This window comes from Heptranchias perlo, chromosome 9 (assembly GCF_035084215.1).
Source record: "Heptranchias perlo isolate sHepPer1 chromosome 9, sHepPer1.hap1, whole genome shotgun sequence".
NCBI classification, from domain to species: Eukaryota; Metazoa; Chordata; class Chondrichthyes; order Hexanchiformes; family Hexanchidae; genus Heptranchias; species Heptranchias perlo.
In genome coordinates, this window is record NC_090333.1 from 8,864,438 (window position 1) to 8,885,228 (window position 20,791).

Consider the following 20,791-nt stretch of genomic DNA (forward strand, 5'->3'; position numbering starts at 1 on the left):
ACCTGCTGAGGTTTTTCTAGGACAAACTTGTGTCTGTGCTGCAGCTTTCTTTTGATGTATGATTTTAATTTTGGGAGAGTATGGATTTGATATTTATCTCTTTGGAGGTCCCCTTACTTTGGAAGTGTGCAGACTGAAGCTCCCCTTGGTTAATGCTCCAGTTTGCAGTGTAGAACACAGCCTGCACCCTGTGACTTGAGATGAGTTTCTTTTTTTTTTTGTGCAGGGTGTAAATGCCGGGTGGTTCTGGCGTGCAATGCTGAGCAGTGCCCTTCTTCTTTCCAGCGGAGACCGAACGGTATTCTGGATTCTGCCTGGTGCAATGGACTGATTGAAAATAAGCACAAATCGTCTGGTGGATGCCCGCCCAGCAGCCTGACCGGCAGGGAGAGAGAATTCAGACTCTGTCGTTACGCTCTGCCACTGAATCATGCCTTCCTTCCCTATTGATGGAGGTAAGAGGGAAAATTAAACTCTTTTTTTTTTTAAAAGCAACTTTCATTTTGTCAGATTCTTATGCGACGCGGTAATGCTGAGCTCTATAAACACAGAGGCCTTGTGCGTTGGGTGCCTGTTTTAGCATTGAGCGGTGTTTTTTTTTAAAATAAAATACAGAGCGTTGCAGATTGTTGCTTCCCCTTCTGAAACGTTGGGGTTTTGACTGGCATCAAGTACTCACCGTGTCATCCGACAGATTGACCGTGCTGCTTATTCTACCAGCCAACCGATGAATCTGTTTTAGTGCGTCCCATGAAGGTCATGGTAAAGTTGCAATGATTTCTTTCTCGAGGCCTCAGATGGGACCAAATTTAAAATCTCACCCTTCACCTCCCCCCCTCCCCTCCATCAATGATCCTGGAAAACGGTTTTCGTTGCAGCAAACTTGTTGCCACTTAATTTACTATTTTTGGGCTGTGGACTGTTTTTTTTTTAGCGTGGTGCAATTGCAGCTCACGCTGGGCGGAAAATCCAATCGCCAAACGTCACTTACGCCCGGTTACTGGACTCCCACCGCATTCCCCCGTCTGCTGTTCGTGTGGAATGCAAATTAAGTTGACGTTGTGACGAATTAACCTGATAAATCTAAAACGGAATGGATCACCTGGTTAAAAATCTACCGAGCTACACAATCTGTGGAAGAAGAATTCTTTGTGCAGGATTGTCTGGAAAGACGAGTCGCCCCTCCCATGGTGTCTCTCATCGTGCGTCAGAGGTATACAGCAGTGCTACGGTCCCACCTAGTGGCTGCAGCCTACAACTGCGGCAGCACGGGGAAACCTGTTTACATGGGAAATTCCCATTGTAACCGATTACGTCGACTTTTTTCAGTTTTAAATGCTTAACATAAAAAGCGCGCGCAACAATCGTGACCAGAAGTTTACGGTCAGGAAGTGTGCGCGTGCACAAGACTTTTATACGGATGGTGATAATGTGTTGTTGCACTAAAGTGCTGCACAACAGAGGTCTCCTCAGCCTCCAAGCAGTGAATTCCCAATCTCAGCTGGGCCAACCTGCAGTATAGGAGGAAGGGATGCTGAAGAAGACGAGGTGCTTTCCTACAGAGCGTGGAGATCTTAAATGCTGATTGACTCAGTGTCAGTAGTCACTTGCGGTGATGCAGTCCACGGAATAAATTTAACCGGGCTGCACTCCTGACGGGGATCCGCGCTTGAAGGAGGCACGGGTTAGAGTATCAGCGCCTGGAGCGCGGGGCTCAATGAATTCACGGCCATATTCCAACACTTGTGTGTGAAAAGAAATTCTTCTCACGTTCTCCTCTGGTAATTCGGAAACATAAAATTGACCTGAGATTGGATGACGTGGTTGGGAGAAGCACTAGTCACAGACACAGGCTATGGACTTCCAGTGAAATTAAATGCGGGCAGACGTCATTCCTGGCAACGTTTGGAAGTGGCTTTCATCAGGTGGGAAGAATGGGGGCTGTGCGAGTTAATGCAGAGAAAGGGACTGCAGATGATGGCATGTTAATGGTGGGAAGGAGAACATGCACACAGGAATATTAATGCAGTGGCCAGATGAGGTAGTCAAGAGAGGCCTCCTGCACTAGTGTGGCATGATTGCGTTTTGCAGCTGGCAGTGGGTCCTCCTCTGCATCTCCTTCAGGCATTTGCTGCTGTTGCTTGAAGAAATGCAGGTAGGAGTACCTCTGTCTGTATCCTCTGGTGTCTCTGGTGCAGCCACACCACTTCCCCCATCTCTTCTTCCAGGAGGCAAAGGTACAGGCGAATCCCCAATGGGAAACCCGTTGTGTGCCTTGTCTGAAGGGGAGGGGAAGCAGTTCCACAGGAAACGGCAGAAGTCTATAAAATAATGAGGGGCATAGATAAGGTGGATAGTCAAAATCTTTTCCCAAAGGTAGGGGAGTCTATAACGAGGGGGCATAGATTTAAGGTGAGAGGGGAGAGATACAAAAGGGTCCAGAGGGGCAATTTTTTCACTCAAAGGGTGGTGAGTGTCTGGAACGAGCTGCCAGAGGCGGCAGTAGAGGCGGGTACAATTTTGTCTTTTAAAAAGCATTTGGACAGTTACATGGGTAAGATGGGCATAGAGGGATATGGGCCAAGTGCAGGCAATTGGGACTAGCTTAGTGGTATAAACTGGGCGACATGGACATGTTGGGCCGAAGGGCCTGTTTCCATGTTGTAACTTCTATGATTCTATGATAAGGGCAGATGACAAAGTAGTTGGCAGGAGAAATAAGGATTCTGCAGAGCTTGAAAGTATCAGTGTTTGGCTCTTTAACCTCTGCCTTTTCCCCAAGAGTCTAACAACTCCCGATGGGCCCGATTGACTGTAAATGAGGCGGGCATGATGAAAAATGGGACGTATCACATCACCACATCATCAGTGCCTTCTTTAAATCCGCTGTCTGCTGGAAATTACGCTGGAAAATTGGGTGAGGGTCCGGGATAACCGATCGGGCATATTTGTAGGAAAATCTAGGCCGTGTTCTCTTCCAGCCGAGAGATTTTCTGTGTTTCCACACTCAATTTGGGAAAATGACTGTCCATCAAGATGCCAATGTGAACTAGTCGAGGATATTACTTTAATGGAAAAGATTTTTAGAATATTGAACAAAGCCAAAAAGATCAGTCTTTATCGCTGTCTCAGGAGTCCACGGCCCATTGTATTGCTGTCTCAGGAGTCCACGCCCCATTGTATTGCTGTCTCAGGAGTCCACACCCCATTGTATTGCTGTCTCAGGAGTCCACACCCCATTGTACTGCTGTCTCAGGAGTCCACACCCCATTGTATTGCTGTCTCAGGAGTCCACACCCCATTGTATTGCTGTCTCAGGAGTCCACACCCCATTGTATTGCTGTCTCAGGAGTCCACGCCCCATTGCATTGCTGTCTCAGGAGTCCACACCCCATTGTATTGCTGTCTCAGGAGTCCACGCCCCATTGTATCGCTGTCTCAGGATTCCACGCCCCATTGTATTGCTGTCTCAGGTGTCCACACCCCATTGTACCGCTGTCTCTGGTGTCCACACCCCATTGTATTGCTGTCTCAGGAGTCCACACCCCATTGTATTGCTGTCTCAGGAGTCCACGCCCCATTGTATCGCTGTCTCTGGAGTCCACGCCCCATTGTATTGCTTTTATTGGGAGAAGCTGCTGCAGTTTCGGTCATGAGTTCTGTTTGCTGCAGACTCTTTTTAAATAGACTCTGTTTGCTTTGCTGTTTGCTGAGTAATTAGACTCTGTTTGCTGAGTAAATACTCAGTTTGCTGAGTAAATAGACTCTGTTTTCTGGAAAAAAGATTGTTTGCTGTAAGCCCTGCAATAAGTCCCACCCCACCTCCAACACATTGGCTGACACAGTGGTGTCAATCGACCCTCCGAAAAGATGCACTACGTCCTCTCTCTACACACCCTTTATCAGGGTGGAGTGGCTGATGTTCTGGGGATGGCCTCTGTTAACACGATGGGATGGAATTTCTCTGCCTACTGTTGTAGTGAATGCATTGTCGACCATTTACAATAAACTAGTTCACGCCTTCGTAAAAATAGAAGACAAATGAATTTCATATGATTACACTAGTGTGTTTGTTACTAATATTGAACAGGGTGATCCCAAAACTCTTGCCCAGAGATGAATCCATACTGGCTTCATTGCCACAAGATTGAGGTTGAGTAATCTGAGATAATTTGATTGATAATTTGATCAAATTCCTATTGTATCGCTGTCTCTGGAGTCCACGCCCCATTGTATTGCTGTCTCTGGAGTCCACGCCCCATTGTATTGCTGTCTCTGGAGTCCACGCCCCCTTGTATTGCTGTCTCTGGTGTCCACGCCCCATTGTGTTGCTGTCTCAGGAGTCCACGCCCCGTTGTATTGCTGTCTCTGGAGTCCACGCCCCCTTGTATTGCTGTCTCTGGTGTCCACGCCCCATTGTATTGCTGTCTCAGGAGTCCACACCCCATTGTATTGCTGTCTCAGGAGTCCACACCCCATTGTATTGCTGTCTCAGGAGTCCACGCCCCATTGTATTGCTGTCTCAGGAGTCCACGCCCCATTGTATTGCTGTCTCAGGAGTCCACACCCCATTGTACTGCTGTCTCAGGAGTCCATGCCCCATTGTATTGCTGTCTCAGGATTCCACGCCCCATTGTATTGCTGTCTCAGGAGTCCACACCCCATTGTACTGCTGTCTCAGGAGTCCATGCCCCATTGTATTGCTGTCTCAGGATTCCATGCCCCATTGTATTGCTGTCTCAGGAGTCCATGCCCCATTGTATTGCTGTCTCAGGAGTCCACACCCCATTGTATTGCTGTCTCAGGAGTCCACACCCCATTGTACTGCTGTCTCAGGAGTCCATGCCCCATTGTATTGCTGTCTCAGGATTCCACGCCCCATTGTATTGCTGTCTCAGGAGTCCACACCCCATTGTACTGCTGTCTCAGGAGTCCATGCCCCATTGTATTGCTGTCTCAGGATTCCATGCCCCATTGTATTGCTGTCTCAGGAGTCCACGCCCCATTGTATTGCTGTCTCAGGAGTCCACACCCCATTGTACTGCTGTCTCAGGAGTCCATGCCCCATTGTATTGCTGTCTCAGGATTCCACGCCCCATTGTATTGCTGTCTCAGGAGTCCACGCCCCATTGTATTGCTGTCTCAGGATTCCACGCCCCATTGTATTGCTGTCTCAGGAGTCCACGCCCCATTGTATTGCTGTCTCAGGAGTCCACGCCCCATTGTACTGCTGCCTCAGGAGTCCACGCCCCTTTGGACTGCTGTCTCTGGAGTCCACGCCCCATTGTACTGCTGTCTCTGGAGCCCACGCCCCATTGGACTGCTGTCTCTGGAGTCCACACCCCATTGTATTGCTGTCTCAGGAGTCCACGCCCCATTGTATTGCTGTCTCAGGAGTCCACGCCCCATTGTATCGCTGTCTCTGGAGTCCACGCCCCATTGTATTGCTGTCTCTGGAGTCCACGCCCCATTGTATTGCTGTCTCTGGAGTCCACGCCCCATTGTATCGCTGTCTCTGGAGTCCACGCCCCATTGTATTGCTGTCTCTGGAGTCCACGCCCCATTGTATTGCTTTTATTGGGAGAAGCTGCTGCAGTTTCGGTCATGAGTTCTGTTTGCTGCAGCTCTTTTTAAATAGACTCTGTTTGCTTTGCTGTTTGCTGAGTAATTAGACTCTGTTTGCTGAGTAAATAGACTCTGTTTTCTGGAAAAAAGATTGTTTGCTGTAAGCCCTGCAATAAGTCCCACCCCACCTCCAACACATTGGCTGACACAGTGGTGTCAATCGACCCTCCGAAAAGATGCACTACGTCCTCTCACTACACACCCTTTATCAGGGTGGAGTGGCTGATGTTCTGGGGATGGCCTCTGTTAACACGATGGGATGGAATTTCTCTGCCTACTGTTGTAGTGAATGCATTGTAGACCATTTACAATAAACTAGTTTACGCCTTCGTAAAAATAGAAGACAAATGAATTTCATATGATTACACTAGTGTGTTTGTTACTAATATTGAACAGGGTGATCCCAAAACCCTTGCCCAGAGATGAATCCATACTGGCTTCATTGCCACAAGATTGAGGTTGAGTAATCTGAGATAATTTGATTGATAATTTGATCAAATTCCTATTGTATCGCTGTCTCTGGAGTCCACGCCCCATTGTATTGCTGTCTCTGGAGTCCACGCCCCATTGTATTGCTGTCTCTGGAGTCCACGCCCCCTTGTATTGCTGTCTCTGGTGTCCACGCCCCATTGTGTTGCTGTCTCAGGAGTCCACGCCCCGTTGTATTGCTGTCTCTGGAGTCCACGCCCCCTTGTATTGCTGTCTCTGGTGTCCACGCCCCATTGTATTGCTGTCTCAGGAGTCCACACCCCATTGTATTGCTGTCTCAGGAGTCCACACCCCATTGTATTGCTGTCTCAGGAGTCCACGCCCCATTGTATTGCTGTCTCAGGAGTCCACGCCCCATTGTATTGCTGTCTCAGGAGTCCACACCCCATTGTACTGCTGTCTCAGGAGTCCATGCCCCATTGTATTGCTGTCTCAGGATTCCACGCCCCATTGTATTGCTGTCTCAGGAGTCCACACCCCATTGTACTGCTGTCTCAGGAGTCCATGCCCCATTGTATTGCTGTCTCAGGATTCCATGCCCCATTGTATTGCTGTCTCAGGATTCCACGCCCCATTGTATTGCTGTCTCAGGATTCCACGCCCCATTGTATTGCTGTCTCAGGATTCCACGCCCCATTGTATTGCTGTCTCAGGATTCCACGCCCCATTGTATTGCTGTCTCAGGATTCCACGCCCCATTGTATTGCTGTCTCAGGAGTCCACACCCCATTGTACTGCTGTCTCAGGAGTCCATGCCCCATTGTATTGCTGTCTCAGGATTCCACGCCCCATTGTATTGCTGTCTCAGGATTCCACGCCCCATTGTATTGCTGTCTCAGGAGTCCACACCCCATTGTACTGCTGTCTCAGGAGTCCATGCCCCATTGTATTGCTGTCTCAGGATTCCATGCCCCATTGTATTGCTGTCTCAGGATTCCACGCCCCATTGTATTGCTGTCTCAGGAGTCCACGCCCCATTGTATCGCTGTCTCAGGATTCAACGCCCCATTGTATTGCTGTCTCAGGAGTCCACACCCCATTGGACTGCTGTCTCAGGAGTCCACGGCCCATTGTATTGCTGTCTCAGGATTCAACGCCCCATTGTATTGCTGTCTCAGGAGTCCGCACCCCATTGTACTGCTGTCTCAGGAGTCCACGCCCCATTGTATTGCTGTCTCAGGAGTCCACGCCCCATTGTACTGCTGTCTCAGGAGTCCACGCCCCATTGTATCGCTGTCTCAGGATTCAACGCCCCATTGTATTGCTGTCTCAGGAGTCCGCACCCCATTGTATTGCTGTCTCAGGAGTCCACGCCCCATTGTACTGCTGTCTCAGGAGTCCATGCCCCATTGTATTGCTGTCTCAGGAGTCCACGCCCCATTGTACTGCTGTCTCAGGAGTCCATGCCCCATTGTATTGCTGTCTCAGGATTCCACGCCCCATTGTATTGCTGTCTCAGGATTCCACGCCCCATTGTACTGCTGTCTCAGGAGTCCACGCCCCATTGTATTGCTGTCTCAGGAGTCCACGCCCCATTGTATTGCTGTCTCAGGAGTCCACGCCCCATTGTACTGCTGTCTCAGGAGTCCACGCCCCATTGTATTGCTGTCTCAGGAGTCCACGCCCCATTGTACTGCTGTCTCAGGAGTCCATGCCCCATTGTATTGCTGTCTCAGGATTCCACGCCCCATTGTATTGCTGTCTCAGGAGTCCACGCCCCATTGTATTGCTGTCTCAGGAATCCACACCCCATTGTATTGCTGTCTCAGGAGTCCACGCCCCATTGTACTGCTGTCTCAGGATTCCACGCCCCATTGTATTGCTGTCTCAGGAGTCCACACCCCATTGTATTGCTGTCTCAGGATTCCACGCCCCATTGTATTGCTGTCTCAGGAGTCCACGCCCCATTGTATTGCTGTCTCTGGAGTCCATGCCCCATTGTATTGCTGTCTCAGGATTCCACGCCCCATTGTATTGCTGTCTCAGGATTCCACGCCCCATTGTATTGCTGTCTCTGGAGTCCATGCCCCATTGTATTGCTGTCTCAGGAGTCCACACCCCATTGTACTGCTGTCTCAGGAGTCCATGCCCCATTGTATTGCTGTCTCAGGATTCCACGCCCCATTGTATTGCTGTCTCAGGATTCCACGCCCCATTGTATTGCTGTCTCTGGAGTCCACGCCCCATTGTATTGCTGTCTCAGGATTCCACGCCCCATTGTATTGCTGTCTCAGGATTCCACGCCCCATTGTATTGCTGTCTCAGGATTCCACGCCCCATTGTATTGCTGTCTCTGGAGTCCACGCCCCATTGTATTGCTGTCTCAGGATTCCACGCCCCATTGTATTGCTGTCTCAGGATTCCACGCCCCATTGTATTGCTGTCTCTGGAGTCCACGCCCCATTGTATTGCTGTCTCAGGATTCCACGCCCCATTGTATTGCTGTCTCAGGAGTCCACGCCCCATTGTACTGCTGCCTCAGGAGTCCACGCCCCTTTGGACTGCTGTCTCTGGAGCCCACGCCCCATTGGACTGCTGTCTCTGGAGTCCACACCCCATTGTATTGCTGTCTCAGTAGTCCACGCCCCATTGTATTGCTGTCTCAGGAGTCCACGTCCCATTGTATTGCTGTCTCAGGAGTCCACGCCCCATTGTATTGCTGTCTCAGGAGTCCACACCCCATTGTATTGCTGTCTCAGGAGTCCACGCCCCATTGTATTGCTTTTATTGGGAGAAGCTGCTGCAGTTTCGGTCATGAGTTCTGTTTGCTGCAGACTCTTTTTAAATAGACTCTGTTTGCTTTGCTGTTTGCTGAGTAATTAGACTCTGTTTGCTGAGTAAATAGACTCTGTTTTCTGGAAAAAAGATTGTTTGCTGTAAGCCCTGCAATAAGTCCCACCCCACCTCCAACACATTGGCTGACACAGTGGTGTCAATCGACCCTCCGAAAAGATGCACTACGTCCTCTCACTACACACCCTTTATCAGGGTGGAGTGGCTGATGTTCTGGGGATGGCCTCTGTTAACACGATGGGATGGAATTTCTCTGCCTACTGTTGTAGTGAATGCATTGTAGACCATTTACAATAAACTAGTTCACGCCTTCGTAAAAATAGAAGACAAATGAATTTCATATGATTACACTAGTGTGTTTGTTACTAATATTGAACAGGGTGATCCCGAAACCCTTGCCCAGAGATGAATCCATACTGGCTTCATTGCCACAAGATTGAGGTTGAGTAATCTGAGATAATTTGATTGATAATTTGATCAAATTCCTATTGTATCGCTGTCTCTGGAGTCCACGCCCCCTTGTATTGCTGTCTCTGGAGTCCACGCCCCATTGTATTGCTGTCTCTGGAGTCCACGCCCCATTGTATTGCTGTCTCTGGAGTCCACGCCCCCTTGTATTGCTGTCTCTGGTGTCCACGCCCCATTGTGTTGCTGTCTCAGGAGTCCACGCCCCGTTGTATTGCTGTCTCTGGAGTCCACGCCCCCTTGTATTGCTGTCTCTGGTGTCCACGCCCCATTGTATTGCTGTCTCTGGAGTCCACGCCCCATTGTGTTGCTGTCTCTGGAGTCCACGCCCCATTGTATTGCTGTCTCTGGAGTCCACGCCCCATTGTATTGCTGTCTCTGGAGTCCACGCCCCATTGTACTGCTGTCTCTGGAGTCCACGCCCCATTGTATTGCTGTCTCTGGAGTCCACGCCCCATTGTATCGCTGTCTCTGGAGTCCACGCCCCGTTGTATTGCTGTCTCTGGTGTCCACGCCCCATTGTATTGCTGTCTCTGGAGTCCACGCCCCATTGTATTGCTGTCTCTGGAGTCCACGCCCCCTTGTATTGCTGTCTCTGGTGTCCACGCCCCATTGTGTTGCTGTCTCTGGAGTCCACGCCCCATTGTATTGCTGTCTCTGGAGTCCACGCCCCATTGTATTGCTGTCTCTGGAGTCCACGCCCCGTTGTATTGCTGTCTCTGGAGTCCACGCCCCATTGTATTGCTGTCTCTGGAGTCCACGCCCCATTGTATTGCTGTCTCTGGAGTCCACGCCCCGTTGTATTGCTGTCTCTGGTGTCCACGCCCCATTGTATTGCTGTCTCTGGTGTCCACGCCCCATTGTACTGCTGTCTCTGGTGTCCATGCCCCGTTGTATTGCTGTCTCTGGTGTCCACGCCCCCTTGTATTGCTGTCTCAGGAGTCCACGCCCCATTGTGTTGCTGTCTCTGGAGTCCACGCCCCCTTGTATTGCTGTCTCTGGAGTCCACGCCCCCTTGTATTGCTGTCTCTGGAGTCCACGCCCCCTTGTATTGCTGTCTCTGGAGTCCACGCCCCATTGCATTGCTGTCTCAGGAGTCCATGCCCCATTGTACTGCTGTCTCAGGAGTCCATGCCCCATTGTACTGCTGTCTCAGGAGTCCATGCCCCGTTGTATTGCTGTCTCTGGTGTCCACGCCCCATTGTGTTGCTGTCTCAGGAGTCCACGCCCCATTGTATTGCTGTCTCTGGTGTCCACGCCCCATTGTACTGCTGTCTCTGGTGTCCATGCCCCGTTGTATTGCTGTCTCTGGTGTCCACGCCCCCTTGTATTGCTGTCTCAGGAGTCCACGCCCCATTGTATCGCTGTCTCTGGAGTCCACGCCCCATTGTGTTGCTGTCTCTGGAGTCCACGCCCCCTTGTATTGCTGTCTCTGGAGTCCACGCCCCCTTGTATTGCTGTCTCTGGAGTCCACGCCCCCTTGTATTGCTGTCTCTGGAGTCCACGCCCCATTGTATTGCTGTCTCAGGAGTCCATGCCCCATTGTACTGCTGTCTCAGGAGTCCATGCCCCATTGTATTGCTGTCTCTGGAGTCCACGCCCCATTGTACTGCTGTCTCAGGAGTCCACGGCCCATTGTATTGCTGTCTCTGGAGTCCACGCCCCATTGTACTGCTGTCTCAGGAGTCCACGCCCCATTGTACTGCTGTCTCAGGAGTCCACACCCCATTGTATTGCTGTCTCAGGTGTCCACACCCCATTGTACCGCTGTCTCTGGAGTCCACACCCCATTGTATTGCTGTCTCAGGAGTCCACACCCCATTGTACCGCTGTCTCTGGAGTCCACGCCCCATTGTACTGCTGTCTCAGGTGTCCACGCCCCATTGTACTGCTGTCTCAGGTGTCCACGCCCCATTGTATTGCTGTCTCAGGAGTCCACACCCCATTGTACCGCTGTCTCTGGAGTCCACGCCCCATTGTACTGCTGTCTCAGGTGTCCACACCCCATTGTACTGCTGTCTCAGGTGTCCACGCCCCATTGTATTGCTGCCTCAGGAGTCTACGCCCCATTGTATTGCTGCCTCAGGAGTCCACGCCCCATTGTATTGCTGTCTCAGGTGTCCACGCCCCATTGTATTGCTGCCTCAGGAGTCCACGCCCCATTGTATTGCTGTCTCAGGTGTCCACACCCCATTGTATCGCTGTCTCAGGAGTCCACGCCCCATTGTATCGCCGTCTCTGGAGTCCACGCCCCATTGTATTGCCGTCTCTGGAGTCCACGCCCCATTGTATTGCCGTCTCTGGAGTCCATGCCCCATTGTATCGCTGTCTCAGGACTCCATGCCCCATTGTATTGCCACTGATTGATCCACCACCTCAACTCCCCACCGGTCCAATTACAGAAATGTCAATTGTCCACACACGAACATACGAAATTAATGGGCAAGAAAAGACCAGCTGGGCGATCAAACCTGCCCCACACCATGACGGCCAGACCATGATGACTAAACACTTCTTCCCTCCCCCCCTCCCCTCCCCCCCCCCACCCCCCCACAACCTCACACCCACCCCCACAGCCATATAATCTCCAGGGAGACGCAAAAAAACAGTGAAAAAAAAACAGGGCTAATGAAGGAAAAGAATAGACTGTAAAATTCCTCTCCGACCCTCTCAGGCGATCGAAACCAGTCCAGGAGATCACATGGACCAAGTGTTATCTATAAAGACACTCGCCTTCTATATGATGCGACCTCTGCCCCAGTCAGGAACTGGTCCAGCTCCCTCTTGAAGGCAGAGAGTCAGCACCCACCGCACCAGCCGGCAACGTATTCCAGAGGCTCACAATTCTCTGGGAAAAGAAGAACTGCCCAACATCCAGTCTATTCCTACTCTTCCATAGTTTAAACTCATGTCCCCTGGTCCTCCCCAACGTGTTAAAAGTATATTTGGTACAGGGACTCCAAACATTTGAGTGAACCTGGGCTCTGCAACTTTCTTTGGGCAGTCTCCCGAGTTTTTTTGACCAGCAAACCTCTGCACAGGAGGGAGTTTGCAGCAGATCACAGTTCTTCCTTAGCTGACCCTGAAGTGACCAGCTCCCTGCCCGGCCTGGCCTGGTCTGACCTGACCTGACCTGACTTGACCCTGAATCAAATTGGCCCTCTACCCAGCATTAAGCCGACCCCCAAAGCAGCCAGCTCTCTGCCCAACACCTCCCCGTTAGGAGTCGGAAAGTAGATGACGTCCCAGGCCCAGCGGCAGGAAGCTGGAGGATGTCACGGAGATGGACACGTTTTAATAGTCGCGGCAGACGTTGGCAGCCAGTGCAGTTGGCGGCCAGAGTTGTCCAGGACGCACGCTTGAAGCAAGCGTCACTACCATTGACTATGCAAATCGGGGAAGATGGGTCGGGGTTGGCGGGGTGGGGGGGGGGGTGTGTGGGGGAGTTGGGAATGCCGATTCCAGGACCTTTTCCGAAATTGGCTCACGTCTGACTGCAGCAGCATGCGGGGTGCAGGCTGCGGTCAGTTTTATCAGGCGCGCAGCAGCCAAACCGGCGGCCTATAAAGGAGACTGCCACCAGAAAGATGAGTCCGCGTTCCACACGTGTGTCGAGTGCGAGAGTTTGCAGCCCCTGTTCGATTATTTGACGGGAGCTGCTCTTCAACTCCTGGCTCCACTTCAGTCCCACGTTCCTGATCTTTGGCCACCCGGGGCGGGGAGGGGCGTGGGCAAGCTGGATGGATCTCCCCTTGGGTCTGCTCCTGGGCCTGGCCATGTTTAGGTCCAGGATGGACACAGCCCAGGTTGGGGGTGCGGTGGGGCGGGGGGGCGGGGCGGTGGTGGGCTGGGCCGTGGTTCTGCTCTGGCTGCCTGCCTCCCGTGGTGGCACTGCAGAGGGGAGTACGCGGTGCCCACTGATATGCTGGAGGCCTTCCGCGACCGGTGGGCACCGTAGGGTCTGGAGTGTTTTCTAACTCCAGGAATAATATTGTAATTTAGTTTATAAATTTCCCTTTGTTTTGTTCAAAGTTGTTAAAGGAAAAAAAAAGAAACAATTATTTACTTACCTGCACGTGGAGCCAGTAGGAGCAGGACCATGTTAAAACAGCCGGCCGCTGCTCGCCTCCATCCACTCTTCACTTCACCCCTCTCCTCCCCTCCCCTCCGGACTCACGGTAGGTCCAGTGTCGGCCTCTCCCCCGGCCGATCTTCAACTTGGCGCACTGCTGTTTGGTACGGGGACTGGAGTCCCCGGCACGCCGCTCGCATCCTGCCCACGCAGGGGGACCAATTTTGCATGGTCCTCCTACCCCATCAGTTTCGGCGTGTTAGCCACTTGGTTTCGCGCCCGAAATTGAGGCACGAACCGATTTCTCGGCCGTTTGTTTCTGGCTTTCCCTTTTGAAATTGGCTAAGGGAAGAGCTTCCACATCAACTCTAGCTATTTCCTAACTGCGTGAGATAAAAGCGCAGAAACCCCCCTATTTTGGCCCATCGATCCTCGGAATTCTGAACCAACGAATAATACATAGTTTTCCTCTTCTCTTTAGATGAGCAAGGAACATCCAGTCTGACACTGAAGAGCGGCTTGCCATTTCAAAACACCGGAGTTGGAAAAAGAAACATTAGAATGAAGAAAAAGAAGAAAGGAGCTATCACGGCAAATTTCGCTTGTACAAAATATCAGATCGGTAAGAAAAATGTTCATTAACAAATTTGTTTTCCAGTCATGCAGGGAAAATGTCTTCTCTGAATGCCTGTCATTTCACCGGAACCTTTCTCTCAATTCAGTGGAACCACAAAGGTTATTATAAAATCATAGAATCATGCAGCACAGAAGGAGACCATTCGGCCCATCGTGTCAGTGCGGGCTCTTTGAAAGAGCTATCCAATTCGTCCCATTCCCCTGCTCTTTCCCCATAGCCCTGCAATTTTTTTCCCTTCAAGTATTTATCCAATTCCCTTTTGAAAGTTACTATTGAATCTGCTTCCACCACCCTTTCAGGCAGTGCATTCCAGATCATCACAACTCGCTGTGTAAAAAAAATTCTCCTCATGTCACCCGTGAATTTTTTTGCCAATTATCTTAAATCTGTGTCCTCTGGTTATCGACCCTCCTGCCAGTGGAAACGGTTTCTCCTTATCTACTGGTGAAATGGTGAAATTTAACGCAGTGAAGTGTTGCATTTTGGTAGGAAGAATGAGGAGAGGCAATATAATCTAAATGGTACAATTTTAAACGGAATGCAGGATCAGAGAGACATAGGAGTTGGGTACACAAACCTTAGAAGGTGGCAGGACAAGTTGAGAAGGCTGTTAAAAAAGCATACGGGACCCTGGGCCTTATTAATAGAGGCAGAGAGTACAAAAGCAAGGAAGTTATGCTGAACCTTTATAAAACACTGGTTAGGCCTCAACTGGAATATTGTGTCCAATTCTGGGCACCACAATTTAGGAAGGATGTCAAGGCCTCAGAGAGGGTGCAGAAGGGATTTACTGGAATCGTACCAGGGATGAGGGACTTCAGTCATGCGGAGAGACTGGAGAAGCTGGGGTTGTTCTCCTTAGAACAGAGAAGGTCAAGGGGAGATTTGACAGAGGTGTTCAAGATCATGAATGGTTTTGATAGAATAAATAAGGAGAAACTGTTTCCAGTGGTAGAAGGGTCAGTAAGCAGAGGACAGAGACTTAAGGTGATCGGCAAAACAGCCAGAGGGAACTTTTTTTTACACAGCGAGTTGCAATGATCTGGAATGCACTGCCTGAAAGGGTGGTGGAAGCAGATTCAATAATAACTTTCAAAAGGGAATTTGATGAATACTCGAAGGGAAAAAATTTACAGGGCTACATGGAAAGAGCAGGGCAATGGGACTAATTGGATAGCTCTTTCAAAGAGCCGGCACAGGCACGATGGGCTGAATGGCCTCCTCCTGTGCTGTACCTACTATGACTCTGATACTATGCTATGATACTCTTATCAAAACCCCTCCTAATTTTGAACACCTCTGCTAAATCTCCCCATAACCTTCTGTGCTCTAAGGAGAACAATCCCAGCTTCTCTAGTAACAATTAATTAATTTATTAATTTATTAACCCAGCTCTTGACTATTTTTGCCCCGATCCCCGGAGCTGGCAGCCCATCAGCTTCGATTAAAGATGTATTTATTCTGTCATCGTGAAGTGACATCCACTTCGCAGTGACGCAAACATGACATTATAGGGGGTAGTTTAGGGAGGCTCTGCTCCCAGCATTGGGCCTTGTTGGACGGGAACGCAGGTCCAAATTAGGACCGCAACCAGATTGGGCCGGTTCTGCGCCCCGTGCTCCTGTATAGCGATGTTCCACTCTCAGCGCAAAGTCTTGCAAAATGACCCCCGCTATCTCTGGAGTCATGTCCCGATCTAACTCCAGAAGCTGTGGGTGTGAGGGCTTCTTGGGTAGACCACTTGAGCTTGTCACCTTAAAAAAAAAAATTCTCCTCGTCTGGTCCTTTTGCAAACTACCTTAAATCTGTGTCCTCTGGTTACCAGCCCGTCTGCCACTGGAAACAGTTTCTCCTTATCAAAACCGTTCATTACTTTGAACGCCTCTATTAAATCACAGAATCGTAGGAAGTTACGGCACAGAAGGAGGCCATTTGGCCCATCGTGTCTGTGCCGGCCGGGAAAGAGCTATCCAGCTTAATCCCACTTTCCAGCACTTGGTCCGTTGCCCTGTAGGTTTCGGCACTTCAAATGCACATCCAAGTAATTTTTAATTGAGTTGAGGGTTTCTGCCTCGACCACCCTTTCAGGCAGTGAGTTCCAGATCCCCACCACCCTCTGGGTGAAAATATTTCTCCTCAGCTCTCCTCTAATCCTTCTACCAATTACTTTAAATCTATGCCCCCGGTCACTGACCCCTCTGCCAAAGGAAATAGGTTCTCCCTATCCACTCTTATCTAGCCTCGTCATAATTTTACATACCTCAATTAAATCTCCCCTCAGCCTGTTTTGTCCCAAAGAAAACAACCCCAGCTTATCCAATCTTTCCTCATAGCTAAAATTCTCCAGCCCTGGCAACATCCTCGTAAATCTTCTCTGTACCCTCTCGAGTGCAATCACATCTTTCCTGTAATGTGGTGACCAGAACTGTACGCAGTACTCAAGCTGTGGGCTAACTAGTGTTTTATACAGTTCTAGCATAACCTCCCTGCTCTTATATTCTATGCCTCGGCTGTTAAAGGAAAGTATCCCTTATGCCTTTTTAATCACCTTATCTACCTGTCCTGCTACCTTCAGGGATCTGTGGACATGCACTCCAAGGTCCCTCTGTTCCTCTACACCTCTCAGTATCCTCCCATTTATTGTGTACTCCCTTGCCTTGTTTGCCCTCCACAAATGCATTACCTCACACTTCTCTGGATTGAATTCCATTTGCCACTTTTCTGCCCACCTGACCAGTCCATTGATATCTTCCTACAGTCAACAGCTTTCCTCCTCACTATCAAACACACGGCCAATTTTTGTATCATCTGCAAACTTCTTGATTAAGCCCCCCACGTTCAAGTCTAAATCATTAATGTATACCACAAAAAGCAAGGGACTTAGTACTGGGCCTTGCAGAACCCCACTGGAAACAGCCTTCCAGTCGCAAAACCATCTGTGAACCATTACCGTTTGCTTCCTGCCACTGAGCCAATTTTGGATCCAACTAGCCACTTTCCCTTGGATCCCATGGGCTTTTACTTTTTTAACCAGTCTGCCATGTGGGACCTTGTCAAAAGCCTTGCTGAAATCCATGTAGACTACACCAAACGCGTTACCCTCATCGATCCTCCTTGTTACGTCCTCAAAAAATTCAATCAAGTTAGTCAGACACGACCTTCCCTTAACAAATCCATGCTAACTGTCCTTGATTAACCCGTGCCTTTCTAAATGACGGTTTATAGAGTCTCTCAGAATTGATTCCAATAATTTGCCCACCACCGAGATTAGACTGATTGGCCTATAATTACTCGGTCGATCTCTTTCTCCCTTTCGCTATTTCCTCCCTTGCTTCTTTTAACAGCCTGGGATACATTTCATCCGGGCCTAGCGATTTATCTACTTTCAAAGATGCTAATCCCCTTAATACTTCCTCTCTCACTATGTGTATCCCATCCAATATTTAACACTCCTCCTCCTTAACTACAATCGCTGCATCGTCCCCCTCTTTTGTGAAGACAGACGCAAAGTATTCATTAAGAACCAGACCCACATCTTCCGCTTCCACACATAGTTTACCTTTTTGGTCTCTAATAGGCCCTACTCTTTCCTTAGTTATCCTCTTGCTCTTAATGTATTTATAAATCATTTTTGGGTTTTCTGCTCCGCTCCCTCTAAGTGCCACAGAATGATGCAAATGGGATGATCTTATCGCTTTGTTTTGTGCACAAGATGTGTGGGGCGTTGGCAATCATTGGTCTCGTAGTGATCAGAGGAGCACTTACCTCTAGGGGTTCAGTTTGGAAATCTAAAGGGTCTCAGTTTTGCCAAATGTGGCATCAAACTATGTCAGTCCCTTCTGATTGAAAATAAAACACAGCAAAATTAAGTATAAGCACAGACTTGTACTGTACACTTGTACATTCCACTGACACACAACATTGTTTGTGGTCTTGGAAACTTTTTCCTCAGTTTGGCGGAGAAAGGTTCAACATAGAGCATAACTCTGCGTGCCCCCCGATCCCTGCGCGCCCCCTTTTCCTGCGGCCCCCCCTTGATTGCTGGCCACCCCCCCCCGATTTCTGCGTGCACCCTGTTTGCCGCGCATCCCCGAGTGCACCTGAAAATGAAACTTAGAGATTTCATCCTGAGTTCTTCTGACCTGCAGCCTGAAATTTATGATTTACTGACCTCTAATTGACCGTAGAAGCAGCTGCAGTTACCACAGGGAGTACCTGGGCAGGTCAAGCTCCGGACCCCAAACTGTGAGCTAATGCCACGGGTTATCAGCTAATACACTTTACAAGTGCTAAACTGCGAATGGAAATTATCACCTACAATATTCAAAAACTCATTGAATAATTTGGTGTATTCCTCTGCCCTTTCTCGATATTTATTTCCAAATGCACGGTAGGAAAACTGGATGATCAAAGGAGAACGGGGAGATTTATCTCGTGCACTTTGTGCGAGTCTTGCCCCTGAAAACCTTGCAAATTCTTCCTGTTTCAACGAGTATTTCCATCAGCAAGTCACAGACGTACAGGCTGAATAAAGGATCATTTCAACCATGCGCCTCATTTTTTTTTTTTTGCGTAATATATCTGATCTACTTGGAATAAAAAATGAATCGTAAGAGCAGTCAGGGATGAGAAAAGGCCCTTCAACCCATTGAAGCTCATCCCTCTGGTGCAGTAACTCCCCCAACCCGTGGCATCCAGTTGCCTTTTGGAATGGCCCATCCGTTACTTTGCTTGGCAGGAAGCCGGGCGCGGCAACCAACAACCCAGAGGACGTGAGTTCGAATCGCAGCCTGGTGCGTTCTGAAACTGAGTTCAATAAATCTGCTGATTTGCAGGCTGGTACTGGGGGGGGGAGGAACAAATGACCATGAGAAGCTTGTTGTAAAAAACCCCGACTGGTTCATCAATGCCCTTCGGAGGAGGGAAAGTGACACTCCTACCTAGTGAGCCTCTCAGTCGTAACACAGTTGCTTCAAGAAGAGGGTGCACTACCTTCTCAGGGAAACTCGGGATGGGTGATAAACGTGGCCTTGTCAATGTCACTCACATACCAAAAACAACAACAACTTGCATTTATATCGCGCCTTTAATGTAGTAAAATGTCTCAAGGCGCTTCACAGGAGCGATTATCAAACAAAATTTGACACTGAGCCACATAAGGAGATATTAGGACAGGTGACTAAAAGCTCGGTCAAAGAGGTAGGTTTTAAGGAGCGTCTTAAAGGAGGAGAGACAGGCGGAGAGACGGAGAGGTTTAGGGAGGGAATTCCAGAGCTTAGGACCGAGGCAGCTGAAGGCACGGCCGCCGATGGTGGAGCAGTTAAAATCGGGGATGCGCAAGAGGTCAGAATCGGAGGAGCGCAGAGCTCTCTGAGGGTTGTAAGGTTGGAGGAGGTTACAGAGAAAGGGAGGGGTGAGGCCAAACTAAATTTCTCAACATTTCTTACAATTGAGCCATGACATCCTTTCTCCAATGTCTCTCCTAAATTTGCTTTCCATTACTTTCCATTTATGATCCTACTTTCTGGAATTACTTTGGAGTAACGCTCTGGTTTCACCTTATCTGTGTATACCGTTCAATAGTTTATGTAGTTGCAAAGAACACTCCTAATGTAAGGGTCAGAGTGGAGAGGTCACATGTAAAAGACGAGCTGAGCCCTTTTACAGTAAGATGCTTTGATTGATTTCTGAGTTCCGTTTAGTGTCACTTAATCCTCAAGTGTCAAATCTGCCCCAAAGGGGGAGGGGAGAGGGGGATGAAATAATAGACAATTAGTGAGTCCTGTTTACTGTAACTTAATACTGAAGGGACAGCATTTAGTCACAAGAAGCCTCGAATGCTCAGCAAGGTCCAGATGGCTTGTTGAATTCTCTGGCCTCAAAATCCTTGGGGCTGTAGAGTTATAGAGTCATAGAGTCATACGGCACGGATAGAGGCCCTTCGGCCCATTGTGTCCGCGCCGGCCATCAAGCCCTGTCTACTCTAATCCCATATTCCAGCATTTGGTCCGTAGCCTTGTATGCTATGGCATTTCAAGTGCTCATCCAAATGCTTCTTGAATGTTGTGAGGGTTCCTGCCTCCACAACCCTTTCAGGCAGTGAGTTCCAGACTCCAACCACCCTCTGGGTGAAAAAGTTCTTTCTCAAATCCCCTCTAAACCTCCCGCCTTTTACCTTGAATCTATGTCCCCTTGTTATAGAACCCTCTACGAAGGGAAAAAGCTCCTTAGTATCCATCCTATCTGTGCCCCTCATAATTTTGTACACCTCAATCATGTCCCCCCTCAGCCTCCTCTGCTCCAAGGAAAACAAACCCAATCTTCCCAGTCTCTCTTCATAGCTGAAGCGCTCCAGCCCTGGTAACATCCTGGTGAATCTCCTCTGCACCCTCTCCAAAGCGATCACATCCTTCCTGTAGTGTGGTGACCAGAACTGCACACAGTACTCCAGCTGTGGCCTAACCAGTGTTTTATACAGCTCCATCATAACCTCCTTGCTCTTATATTCTATGCCTCGGCTAATAAAGGCAAGTATCCCATATGCCTTCTTTACCACCTTATCTACCTGTTCCGCCGCCTTCAGGGATCTGTGAACTTGCACACCAAGATCCCTCTGACCCTCTGTCTTGCCTAGGGTCCTCCCATTCATTGTGTATTCCCTTGCCTTGTTAGTCCCTCCAAAGTGCATCACCTCGCACTTTTCCGGGTTA

General features: G+C 49.4%; 1 protein-coding gene across 1 annotated transcript in view; it reads left to right on the top strand.

The window, feature by feature from the left end:
* The first annotated feature begins 291 nt into the window (after window positions 1-291).
* ttll7 (tubulin tyrosine ligase-like family, member 7) overlaps window positions 292-20,791 on the top strand; it is a 170,987-nt gene continuing 150,487 nt past the window's right edge. The window contains exons 1-2 of the mRNA XM_067989644.1: window positions 292-455; window positions 13,926-14,066. Coding sequence (XP_067845745.1) covers window positions 431-455; window positions 13,926-14,066 — 166 coding nt within the window. The 5' untranslated portion in view covers window positions 292-430. The remainder of the gene's footprint in view (window positions 456-13,925; window positions 14,067-20,791) is intronic.